General features: G+C 41.2%; 1 protein-coding gene across 1 annotated transcript in view; it reads left to right on the forward strand.

The window, feature by feature from the left end:
• Window positions 1-401: 401 nt before the first annotated feature.
• The window catches only part of anos1b (anosmin 1b), a 44,053-nt gene continuing 30,817 nt past the window's right edge, over window positions 402-13,637 (forward strand). Inside the window, exons 1-2 of the mRNA XM_027289884.1 lie at window positions 402-733; window positions 11,657-11,704. Coding sequence (XP_027145685.1) covers window positions 557-733; window positions 11,657-11,704 — 225 coding nt within the window. The 5' untranslated portion in view covers window positions 402-556. The remainder of the gene's footprint in view (window positions 734-11,656; window positions 11,705-13,637) is intronic.

Raw genomic sequence — 13,637 nt, forward strand, 5'->3', positions numbered from 1 at the left:
GATTACATCCAATTGAGATTACTTAATGATATTACAAAAAATAAGTAACACTAATCAGCCAGATTACATTTGAAAAATGAGTTATCCGTATTCAGTATCTGACTCCAAAAAATGAAAATAAGGATGATAAAGTTGAATGAGGTAAAGATAATGGTGATGGTGGTGATGATAACGCGCACAGCTGATCGAAGTGATAGTTTGAGCGCAAATAAAAATGATGATGATGATGATGATGATGATGATGATGATGATGGGTGATTATTGGAGGATTGAAGATAGCAGAGGTGATCAGGATGATTTCATCATGGATGAAGACCATTCTAACTCCGCGTGGCCGCACTTGTACCGGTGGTGGGAGTGTCCGCGAGGAGGGTAGAGCCGCTCCACTCCGTACGCGCGCGCAGACAGGAGCAGCTCTCAGATGTTTTCATTCTCAACTTAAAGGGTCGCGAGAGGAGGACGTTGACGAGCCGGACACGAGGAAGAAAAAAAAAAGTCTGCTCTTTAATTTGTATGAGATTTTTAAAAAAATTAAATAAAATCTCCTCTCGGTGTAATGTCAGCTTGTCGTGCCGCTTTGGTGCTCCTGTGCGCGGTGTTGGCGGTGACTCGCGCCCGCAGGAGTTCACCGGAGCAGGAGGATGTTCAGGAGAAAATCAACAGCGCCAGATGCTCGTCCAGGTGCCTCACTCTGCACATGACTCAACTAACCGCTGCCTTCAGACACCTCCAGGTACCTACAACCACTTTGTCCATTATTTAATAGTGTTTACCGACCTGAGGTCAAATGTGACCTCCAGTCAGCGGTCGACATGACCGCCAGAGTATACAAAATAAATTAGAAGTCATAAAATAAAAAGACAGGTAGACCATGACTGAGGATTTTGATAAAACTCTTTCTTTACGTGCATTACTGCTTTTTTTTCTGTAGTTTTACAGGCCAGTTTCAATTGTTAAAAACACTACACTGCAACTATATCATCCTTTAACTATCTATCTGGTACATATAGTTCAGTGGGATCAGTGTTGGGCTGGAAAATTGTGTGTGTCATACCTATTAGCCACTTTACAACACCCTTATTTTGCTGAATTCTTTCTGTTTTATTATTGTAACTAATATATTTGCTTCAAACAGTGGCTTATCCCCTTAAAATGTTTCACTGAAAGATACTGAAGTGTGTGAATTTACAGAAGCGGGGATAAGGATGAGCATTTGAAATCAGGTGTGGTCAATAGCCAAACTGGTAAATAAAACAGAAGGATGGAAGTTTAGAAATTACTTTCTCACGCTACACCAATATAATGATCTCTTAGTGAAATTTCAGTTTACACAAATGGTTGTGTCTGTTTGCAACGACGCATGTTACCACAGACGTTAACGTCAACTTTAAATTGCATCATTAAACTTTATTAAAACTTTCAAACATAATAAAAAAATATTCTTGTCCTCTGATTTAAAAAGTTCATCATTCATAGTTCAGTCGCCCTTGTCAATAACTGTGTCGCCTGCTGGAAAAACATAATGTGCAGTCATTCTAAATGTTTTAATAAAGCTTGCCATTCTTTCCTATTTTAGGGTCTTTACACAAACACTCGATGCAATGTTGTGAGGTGTTTCTAGATCAGCTAAGAGGTGTTGTTATGCACAAGAGGAGAAAAGCACAGTGCAATGGAGCACTTACTGCCTAAATAATTAATCAAAGGGAACTGCATGATCTCGCCTGAGAACAGTGAGTTGCTTCCAACATGGTTTTCATCAGGAAGTTTTCAGATTGGATTGCCCCGTGTCAGTACTCAGAAGGCCAAAGGTACCATGAAAGAAGTTAGATTTATAATAGTTGACAAAATTACTCATCTCAGTGAAATCGCTGGCCCATGTTCTGTGGCCTTTGTAGTGTGGAATGTGAGATTAACGGGGACATTAGGACGTTACCAAGTTCGAAAAGCCACTTATCGTTAACGGCTTCAACATGTGCATGCTGTGTAGTGGGTGGGAAAGTCATTAACCGCAGAGTTTAGCCCCAGTGGCTCTGAGGTGTGTAGAAGAAAGTGTGTGTACGTACAGTGTATGTGTGCGTGAGTGTGTATGAGTTTGCATATGTTCACGTATAAAACGAAAGGTTTGGTCTGGTCCTCGTCCATCTAGAATAGACTCCAGGCACCTGTGCATTGGGTAATGAGGGTGGCCCCTGGATGACTCTCTGGCAGTGTGTGTGTGTGTGTGTGTGTGTGTGTGTGTGTGTGTGTGTGTGGGGTTTCTGGAAAGAAGGTGTGAGAAAGGGAACATTTGGTTTAAACTTTATGAAGTGGAGTGCAGTAGTCAGATGCTGAGCATCAAACAGCAGCAATGGAAATGAGACCAACTGACTGGGAGGTAGCAAACAGGGCAGACATGCATTTCCTACGTGGGATTCATTTTTATTTAACGCAGTGTTTTTTTCGTTTATGATACAACTCTCTTCTGACTTTGTTTTCTGTTATAACTACATCATCAGTTGACGTCCATGGTGTTTTTAGACTTTCAGGATTTCATATCTTTGCTTCCTGATGTCTTCAAACATCTTTTACTGGTTTCAGAATCCAAAAGGGGGAAAAAAAAACATTTAAACATCTCACTTTATTTGGTGTACTGTACAACAAATTGTCCCTCTCAAGATTTAGTGTCATATTCCATAAAATCATGCATAATCCACTATAAGAATTTGATTGTTTCAGGAAGTTTTAACACTTTGAACATCTTGAAAGAGGCAGATACAATAAGAAGACAGTCAGTTCTTAAACAAAATGTTTAAGTAACTCACTTCATTCCTCCATTATTTTAAGAAAAATGGATGATATGAACAATGTTTCCTTTATTGTATTTAAAATGAGCATTTTCTAGTTGATTGGCAGAAAATGAATCAGTACCTAATTTGATCCTTCACTCTGTATTATATCATTGTTAAATTAATATCTATCTCGTTGGGTTCTGGAGAAGATTCCTTTGGAAAGCTGTCGTTTGTGACATTTAGTAGACAAAAACGATAGACTGAGAATTTAGTAGCTCAATCATCCTTAGTCGCAGCCCAAATCCAAATGTTTATGAGAAAAAGAACTCGGCACTGACGTCATTATTGATTAGCAGGACGGTGACAAACAGGAAAGGACAATGTTGACATGTGACTCGGGGAAACTTTTCAGGATATAAAGGGGCACTGAAAACTTTGCGTGTTACACCAAATTAAAAAGAGCCTCTAAACTTTGAGCAAACAAGGAAACAAGTTTCCTCTCAGCCACATCCTGGGGAACAGCATCACTCCCTGAACCTATTATAGGACAGTGTAGCAGAACACAGGGTGATTAACGGGTGGGGAGAGAGACTGTTAGCACATTCATTCATTTAAAGAACATTACATTTAAGACAAAAGAAAAAAGCCTTTTGATAACATCTCCAGTAACTATAACATCAGTCAGGGCAAATAGAGCTTTACTCATCCTACTCTGTCACCACACTCAGACACAAACACACACATTGCTTCCTCTGGCTTCATGTGGGTGAACCCTGTGTTTTTGGCTCTTTCTCTCTCTCAGTGTGTGTGTGGCTAGTGTGTAGCCACTAGAATGTGAGTCACCAGTTTTCTATTTACACCTCTTTTTCTGCTGCTTCTCTGGGTTTTCCACTACTTTCCCTTGTATGGTGTAATAGTGTAATTATAGCTCTTTGTGTGTGTGTGTGTGTGTGTGTGTGTGTGTGTGTGTATATATATATATATGCTGGTATGTTGTCATATTCCCAAATTCCTCCTTGATGTAAACTCCTAAAAATAAGGAAAAAACTCCCCCTCGAGAGCTGGATCTTTTTGCACATACGTAGTAGATCAGATTAGACTGTGTCTCTTAAACACTCACAGGTCTGTGGTGCTGATGAGTGGATGGTTCATGGTACGAGCCAGGTCTAAGGGCCAGTGAGATGTTGAAAGAGCCGCCTGTGCATTGATGTTTATGTGTGTGTGTCCCAGCTGCTCTGCGGTAGGTAAGTCTAATCAGCCCAAAGGTCGGTCAGCCAACCAGTCACGCTCTGAAAAAGACCAGAGACAACGGTCAGGTCAGGTTGCACAGAGACAGACAGGGGGGGGAGAGATAAAGGCAGGTAGATGGACGCGGTCAAGCTTGAAGACAGGCAGGGGGAGATGGAAAGATGGGCGAGCAGGCAAGGTAGACACACAGACAGGTGTGACAAACATACATGAAGACAGACATCCTGAAAAAACGATACACAGGCTAAAAAGTGGACTGACGTGCAGGCAGACAGGTAAGCAGGGAGACAGGCAGAGAGACAAAGGCTTGTTTGATTCAACTCAGAGATAAAGCTTCTACCTCTTTCTGCGGCTTTGTGACTGCCCTGTCATTTGATCAGTAGAACCAGGGGATAGATGGTGATAAAACTGTGGCGGTGTAGGAGTGACTCTCACCTGAAACCAGGACAAGAAATTCCAAGACAGTAAATCACAGCTGGAATGGCAATGCACTGAGCGGCATCGCTTTGTTCTCTAAGCTTGAGAAAGAGAGACCGATAGAAAGACTCTTTTGCCACATCAAAACCGTCACAGCATATTATATCTGATACTCGGGCAATTAAATCCATTCTTCTTCTCTGAACCCTGAATATGAAGCCGCTGCCACTAGCACAAACACTGGAAACATGGGAAAACAGTTCGCCTGCCTCTGTCCAAACAACTATCCAATGTGTTGTTTAATTCGTGCAAAGATCTGATATCACAAATGACAGAGTTTCGCAGAGAGTTACAGTATATCTTGGAGTATTTGTTGGTCATAGGGGTGGGCGATCAGTCCCGAAACTCATATAATACTCATATAATTGCAATCATGATCAGTGTTTCAAATTCCATAGCCAGATTTGAAACAGCCTATGAATTTCCCTATTTGCACCATTGAAACACTCTTGCATCAAAGCTGCTACACAGGTTTCAAAATAGTGATTAAGATCAAATTAAAATTAACGTTAAAGATAACATAATCACAAAATAAGTTAAATACCCACAATTCAATTACATTCTTTCCAATATGGCACCCAGGGAGGAGCCACGTGAAGTCATTTGTCCAAAGAGCATGGCCGTCTAGTTACATCACCCTATTGGTTTGTTCATACAGCATCCGCTAGTTAATGAGGTCATGTTAAGTTTGGAAACAGAAGTAAGGGCACATTAAATATCACAATCTCTACGATTTACCGGAAAAGTACATTGCAGACGCCTTAGATCACACTCTATAAATTTGTCAGATTGCCCACCACTAATTGGTCAGGCCCAGTAACTGCCCGCAGTGATTGCCGGGCAATTGGTTTACAGTCTAAGCAAAGTTAGCTGGCTCCTGCCAAGAGATTCATATTTATCATACATAGATACGTGAGTGGGATCAATTTTCTCATCTAACTCTCAGCAAGTAAACGAATGATTTTATTTCCAAAAATGTTGAACTTAGAACTCATTTAGAGTATTTTCTTATCGTTTCATTGTCGTTGCTGCTGTAACCGAACCGAAACAGAAAGACACATGCCGATGTAATAGTCGGATGAGGCAAGGTTCAGAACCGTATAACAACCACTTTGTTGTGACCCTTGTTGTTTACAGGATGTGGGGCACCACAAACACTAACGTTGACACATGTGCACAGAAACACACACACACACACACACACACACACACACACACACACACACACACACACACACACACACACACAGATACACACTAATTAGGGGCTTCTGTCGGGAATGTTCAGACCTCAACACAGGCTTTTTTGGAAGAACTTTATATTCTGTTGAGTGGAAGTTAGTCATGATACTCTCGCCACACACACACACACACGCATGCAAACAACGCATACACACATCGTAGCTGCGTTTGCTTCTGGTCATCTGGGTATGATTAGGAGAGTTAATGCCTCGTGTTAAATAGACTTTCTACTGCGCCTCACCGCAAACACTGACCACAACAAACACACACATAATATGTACACACACACACACACACACACACACACACACTCTTTTTCCCACTCTGTCTCTCTCTCACACACACTCACTTTTTATCGCTGCATCTGGCAGAAGTGTGATTTATATCTCGCTCTCTTTCAAACACTGAAGGGTGTGTGCAGCTGTGAGCGTGCGTGTTGACCGTGCACATGTTTCTGTGTGTCGGTGTGTGTTTGTGTCCGTGCTTCTTTCCTGCTGTTGCATCCAGTAATATCAGGTTGTTTTTCTTCAGCGCTGATTACTGTGGACTCAGCAGTCATCAGAGACATGTGGAAGTCCTTTAGTGCAAGTGTTTCTCACTCCCTGGGTCAGTTCTGTTTCTGACAGGTCTCTCGTGTCTCAGGCTCAGACAAATTTCTCTTGCGGATCCCAGGATAGAAAAAAGAAAGTTTAAGACCCTGTGTTAGTGTTGGTATGAAATCCAGCCATGTGGAAATCTATCATTAAAATGAAGTGGGATTTTGGCACTTTTCTTTATTCTTAGTCATATATCATAAAATCCGGTGTGATATTTCATGCATGTGAGCAATAGTGTGAGGATTTTTTGGTGCACGGACCGTAAAATGCACTAAAGCCTTTGGACCAAGATGTTTTGTACGTCTTTGATGTCGATTTTGATGCGTACAACTTCATCCATAGCCAAAAGTATAATGCCACAATAAGTGCATTTGCATTTTAACTTCCACTATAGATGAAAAGCCACATATCAAAAGTTGGCTTCCCATTAATAAAATAACTCTTATAACCGACCAAATTCCAGCCAGATGAACAGCAGTCGCCAAAATTTATTGAGTCCGGTTTTACAACTAGTATCCACCACTCCCTGCCAGTCTCCTCCCTGCACCAATTAACTAATATTTATTTCCATCTTTCACCCTCTTTTGTCTGTCTCCCTCTGCTCTTTTCAACTTCCTCCCTCCCTCCCATTTCCTCTCAGTCTCCCACATCCAACTTCTTTTCTCTTCTTCCAGCCACCTTCTTCCAATCCTCCTTTCCTTTCCCCGAATTCTTTAACATGTGCAGCTGTTTTGCCGCAGACAGACACACACACACACACACACACACACACACACACAAAATCTGAGACCCTACGAAACCCCACTTTGACCACCGTTTAATAGCCATGCGGCACACAGGCCCATCTAAACTGCCTTGATTGGCTCTGACAGCAAATATGTCCCATGAAATTGTCTTGCGTGTGCGTATGTGTACATCCTTGTGTATGTGCATTAATGTGTGTGTTGCGGAGGGATCTGAGTAGTGACAGGAAAAAGGGGGATGTTATGGCGAGGAAGACAAGAAAAAGAAAGAGAGCGTGAAAGAGATTAAGAGAGGGGATGAAGATGTGAGGCCAGCAGGGGGGAAAGAAGCTTTATATCTCCTCAGTGAAAATCTGGAGATGTTTAACTGGCCTCTACACTGTCCTTCAGTTCTTTGAATGGAGCATCTACAGTATATCATCACCATCATGTCCTCTCCTGTCATCTTTACAGGAGTAGGCAGCAATGTGGAGAAACTGAGAGGGAGACATAAAGAATGACAGAGTGGGCAAAAGAGGCTAATCTGGATTAGTAACAGCAGGAGGAGGAAGAGGAAATGTAAAAGGTGTGTGTGTCTGTATATTGTCCTCTTCTGCTCGTCTGTAAGAGACGAAAGAAAGGTCGAACGGTGGCTGGTGGCATTAACCGTCCTTCTGCTCGATGATGTTCATCCCATTGAGTATGCTGAGTGAGCAAAATTGACGGAATTAAAAATCATAATATTTTTGACTAGATACCTTGGATACTGAATAATAGATGTCAGCAATAGAATGATATATGGGAATCTTTAAGAAATAATCAGGACTTCAATGTGAATTTGATTGTGATTAATGTGGAAATGATCCATCTGGTGTCATATCACTCAGCTAAAGCAGTATAATTTGGAAAATGACCTCACTTAACTGTCACACGAGACAATATTTAAGCTATAAGAGGAATATTTAAATGACTAAACTCAATGATAACCAAGATTAACAAACATGTTTATGTATTTCTGTCACATTTTCATAATTCCTCCGTTCCACAGCTGTGCATAGCCGCAACATTTTTCAAAGAGGTAGGTGCATTGTTGTCTACTCAGAGCAGCATGAATAGACAAGATTGCAGTACAGCTGTAAGACTTTCTCACACATGCACTCGTCATTACTGGTTCACCCTGCTCACCCTCCATATAAAACCCAACCAGTTCAAGTAACTTTAGAAAGACATTCTGGTAAATGCGGGGAATTTGTAACATAATCCAAAGTACTAAAGGCAATAAATTAAATCACTCCATCACTGAAAACCTCCAGGAATTCACTGAACATCACAAATGTGTATTGAAATAGTATCTGAAGATGGAATTTGCTTCACCGCTGTGCCCCGGGGTGCCAATTCTACAGCACCAACACAGCTTAGAGGAACCCTGTGGAGGTTTTTGAGCACTACGAGTGCTATGGAGCAATTTTTTTTATGATTGGATCCCCGTTTTTATTTGTCTGCACACGCACACATGCAACCCAGCCAGTGTTTTCACCTTATTTTACTGCTATGTGCCGCAAAAAAGCAAGCAACTCTCCAACGAAGGCAGTGAAGAAGAAACTGCCTGCAAGTTAACATGGATGAAAATGATGCAAGTTTCTGGATTCCCCCGTCAGGATCAAAATAACTTATGAGAAAACATAGACACAACACATTTTTTGTGTGAAATAGGAACTAACTCCACAAGGCACCTTTAATTGTATGATGGCAGACCTTTTAAGCCCCAGGGTCCCTCAGTTGGGGGACCCTAACCCTAACCCTCTCTGCTCTATTCATTTTGGGTATGGCAGAGGCCTAAAAAAGAGGCAAGGGGCTTAAACCTGTCAAAGCTTCGCACAGAAATAAATATTTTATGTCTTTGAATGTCTGCGAAAGTTTATCTTTGGAGAAACAACAATGGATCCAGAATACAGTGAAGGATTGCCCCGGGCTACATCAACTGCTTAGAGGCGTTTAATGTTTAAGAGAGTTAGGAACCTCCTCCATTTGTGTGAGTTACACTGCTATTATAAGACCTGTATCCATGGAGACATGGTCATTTATGATGCAATCACTAGCACTACCTGGGCGGTGTCAGTTTTGCATCATCAGACAGGAGGAAAGAGAACAGAGGCGTGCAGAGGAGGAAGTTGTTTGTCTGTCTCTGCAGTGGTACCATGACACCCGTTCGTCTGTTTCACCTCCTCTGTTCCGCTCTCTATCCGTCCTTCCCTGCTGACTTGTTACCAATCTATTCATCAGAGATTCAGCCATTACTTTAATGCTCTACTGCTCTCTACTCTGTCTCATCTGTCTCCACAGGAGGCTGTATTAGCAGTAGCCTCAGCATTATCCCTTTATACAGCTAACACAGATTACTGTTAAGCCACAGGTGTCCACCCCCATAAATACTCATTCAGTCCTAAAGACATATTGGAAAGTGCAAGAAGTGCACTTGTATTTCTTCCATGATCACGTCCAACAATCATTTCACAGACAGAATTTCTGTTGTCAACTGAGTGAGTTTGTTGTGGCATTTGTTCAGAACTTGATCTGATTTTGGTTGGTCTCCTCTCTCGAAAACTAACCACCTCCTCACTGCTGCCAACAGCTGTACGACCGAGGCAATAGTAAGCAGCTGTAGCAGTGGACGTGGAGACAGGGGGTGAGAGTATGAGAGGAATGAGGCGAACAAAATTTGTGGAGAACTTGGAGCTCTGACCATTTTCACACATATGCTCAATGGCCAGTCTCTGCGGAAGTCAGGCATGACTGATGGTTTGTCAGATTTGGAAATTTACAAAGATTGTAAGGCAGCCCTCCCTAACTTACAGTCTGAAAGAAGCTTTTAACTGTACTATTCGACGAGCACTTCTTTCAAAGTACGTCACGGCCTTAATCTTGCCCCCATTTCAGTAGAAACCCCTGGCTGTTCTAGTGAAATTCTTTTAGCTTCTACGCACAGCATCTCCACAGGGTTTTAAAGGGAAATAAGTCCTCAACTTCATACTTCAAAGTCCAATTTAACTTCTTTAGCAGCTATTTCATCAAAGTTGTCATTATGCATCTGTTTTGAATGTTAAGAGTGAACAAGTCTATTCAGCATCTTCTGTACCGTGAAAGCCCTTAACCCCTAATCTCTAACCTTTAACCTCTGCACTGTTACCCCAACTCTAACCCCTTAACCCTCATTATACCAGGAGCACAAAGGCTATTTAAAAGAGTAGAAGGAGCCCTGAAAAGTGTGTGTATGTGTGTGGAAAGAGATGAGCTTGGTTCAGTCTAAATACAGCAAACTCAGGAGACGGTTTAGGAGTCGTTAAGAGGGCTTATCCCACACAGACACAGACACACACACACACACACACACACACACACACACACACACTAGAGGCTTACATACTCCCTAGAGGCACACATGTACACACACACACACACACAACAACAGAGAGATACACAAATGCACACACACCAGTATTCTAATAGTTGTTTTGATGTTGGAGGATGGCATCATGATTGTGCTGATGATGACAAAGCAGTTCAGACGGAAGAGCAGCAGTTTTGCCACACTGACTGACTGTGTTACCGAGTTGAAAACAGCTGACAGGGTTTTCCATCTATATTTAAACCATTAAAATGATCCATAATCTAAATCCAAAAACTGTGAATAAAAAATTAAATAAAAGCTTAATTACCCAAAGGTACTGTAGGGACTCAAAAAGGTGCTGCAGGGGGATTTGGGCAACAAGTGGTAACATCCACAACAGGATTTATGGGAAGGAGTGGTGAAATGACTAATCAATTAATCGATTAAAAAATAATATACCTTGTTTTCTGTCATTAATCTTGCCAAAACACTAAACTATATATATTTTCATTGTCTCAAAAGCTTTGTTTGGGTTCAACAAAACAAGCAAATTGGAGATTTTACATTTTTTAGTCAATAATCACATACATTACATCACATAATCACACACAACATAATGAAAATAATATGTTGTATCCTAATGGAAGTTGTGAACTTAATATCTTCACCACTGCCATTAGCGATGTTACTGTAATGTGACTTTAAGGTGTTTCATTTGGTTGAAAGACAAAATTCAAAAAGCTGAAGAGACCTAAGGACCAGGGGTTGGTTTGGTTAATCTGTATTTCTGTCCCTGTGGTCATGAGATGACGTCTCCCTCTGTCACAGTGGTTATAGCAGCCATGTTTACTGGTGGTCTTGAGTCACTTAGCCGTAACTGTACACACACACGCACACACACACACAAACATACATTTCACCAAGTGACGTGGTCTCTGTCTGGTTCAAGCAACCACAAACACAGTGTGCTAAGTCATTTTGCACCCTGAGGATAATTAAGTAAATAAGAGAAAGGTTGAGTGTGCCTGTCTGCAGTCAAGTTTACTCTGGTTATGCAATTTGGCCAGTGACCTTCATTAACAATATTTAGATTTCTGTCTCCTTTTTACGTTAGACAGGAGTCTCGCATGAAATGCGTCAAACGCAGGTTGTCTGTGAATGATTTATTTCTCTCTCTGTGTTTGTTTTAATCCTCATCCTCTCTGTCTTTTCCAGAGTGACCAAGTTCTGGTTTGGTGTGAAAACCACAGACGCTGCTCACAGGTAAACACACACAAACTTGGACTGCTGCACTTCCAAAGACATTATAATGACTTGCATAGAATTCCCTGAAGGCTTACCCAAACATTATTCACTTTGCGCCTCACCCCAACCCTAAACCTACCCTTAAGCCAGTCATAACCCTAATGTTAACCCTAAAACCAAGCCTTTGCTGCAGTAAATACCAGAGGTTGAACTCCTGGTTAAAGTAAATCTCACTTGGTGACTCTGGCCCATTGAATACAACATGGATGTACAAGGGTGGTGAGCCTGTGAGTGTTCTTGTACTTTTTGCTGCACTAGCAACTCCTACGGTTAGTTGTGGTGGAACTGAGGAGGATGGCATGAAACCTGCATGTTACAGCTTCTTAGTGAAAACAAAACAACAGTGAATATAGCAGTGACGAGGACTGCAGTGCACTGGTCCCCGCAAATCCACCCAAAAAAACAGGGCAAAGTCTTACAGCATGTATAAAATAAGTTGTTGATCTTGATCTTGGGGGACTAGATTTCTGCCCTCAGTAAAAGTACTCCTACCTGAATTAGTGATTTAACAAAACTTTTCCAACACTACAGCAGACTACCAGAAAAGCAAGAAGGTGTTGGAGGCAAAAACAGCAATAAAAAAAGATTAAAATATAAAAATATACAGTTATCGCATTTGCACCAAATTATCTAAGCTAGAATTCAAATATTAGCCAAGTATTATCGAAGCTAGAAGTGCACCGACCGATGCACTGTTGTTCTTTTTTCGTCGACTTGTGATTTTAATTTTATGTTGTGGCATAGAGCTCTGGTGGTGAACTAAACATCATATAATGATCATCATACAGTGTACAAGAATCATGTTTCAGCTCAGTATTATACCAGGGCTATGGAAAATATGTGTTTATTTGGCTGGCACAAAATGGTATAACAGGATACCTCAAACAATAATCAATGAAGCAACGTAATTTTCTGCACTCTGCTACTTTATCAGCTAATTGTCACTGATGTATTGGTCCAAATTGCAGCTCAAACTGACAACAAGTTAAAAAGTGCAATAACATACAACAAAGTATCCTGCTGAAACAACAACAGTGCAATAAAAAGAAGAACATCACTCTCGCAGAGAGTCTTTCGCTTGCTTTCCTTGTGTATGGAATCTTTACACCCACCGCACGGCTTGTAATAGCTAAGGTTGTGTTTTTAGTTAAAATAACGTCCTCCCCTATATCCCCATTATCCATCCACCCTGGAGCAAAAATTATCCCCTGTTTATTCACTTAACACTCCCTGCCAGGAGGCTTCACTGTGTGTGTGTGTGTGTGTGTGTGTGCACTAATTCATTGTTTGATTGAAGAGGAGTTTCCATGTGGTGTATTTTTAGCTGCCAGTCTGTCCACTCTGCAGCAGTTCAGGCTTGTTCCAGCGTCCTGGACGGTACTGTGGGTGTTTTAGACGGCTGGGCCCATCTGAGACACACAGACAGTGGGTGGATTAGACAAAAAAAAAAAGGTCTCCATATTTTTATGCAAATTATCGTGTTTTGAACCACTAAGGCCAAAAAGCGGAAATGTGATTTGAGGAAAATATCTTTAGAATTGAGAAAAAAAGAAAAGGGGAAAAAGAAGGAAATTCATATTTAGATCACTAAACAGTGAAGCTGTGCTAAAAACTGGTCTGTAAAATATCTGTCCACCACGACCTTTTACTTATTGACCTTAACTTACTCAATATTAATGACTTCTTGAAAGATTCTGTCTGGTTTCTTATTGATGGTTTTTCTGAACTCTCTGTTCAGGTTCAGACTTATTTAAAAGCTCCATCCCAGCTGAAAGCACACCTGAATCGTATTTTACTTCTTGCAGCATTTCCAAGCTTTGCCACAAATTCACATGTCAGTCGGATAAAAGAAAAGCAAGAAACCGGCATGAGAGTGAGAGCTTTTTTTCTG

The sequence above is a fragment of the Larimichthys crocea genome, chromosome XVII (assembly GCF_000972845.2).
Source record: "Larimichthys crocea isolate SSNF chromosome XVII, L_crocea_2.0, whole genome shotgun sequence".
Taxonomy (NCBI): Eukaryota; Metazoa; Chordata; class Actinopteri; family Sciaenidae; genus Larimichthys; species Larimichthys crocea.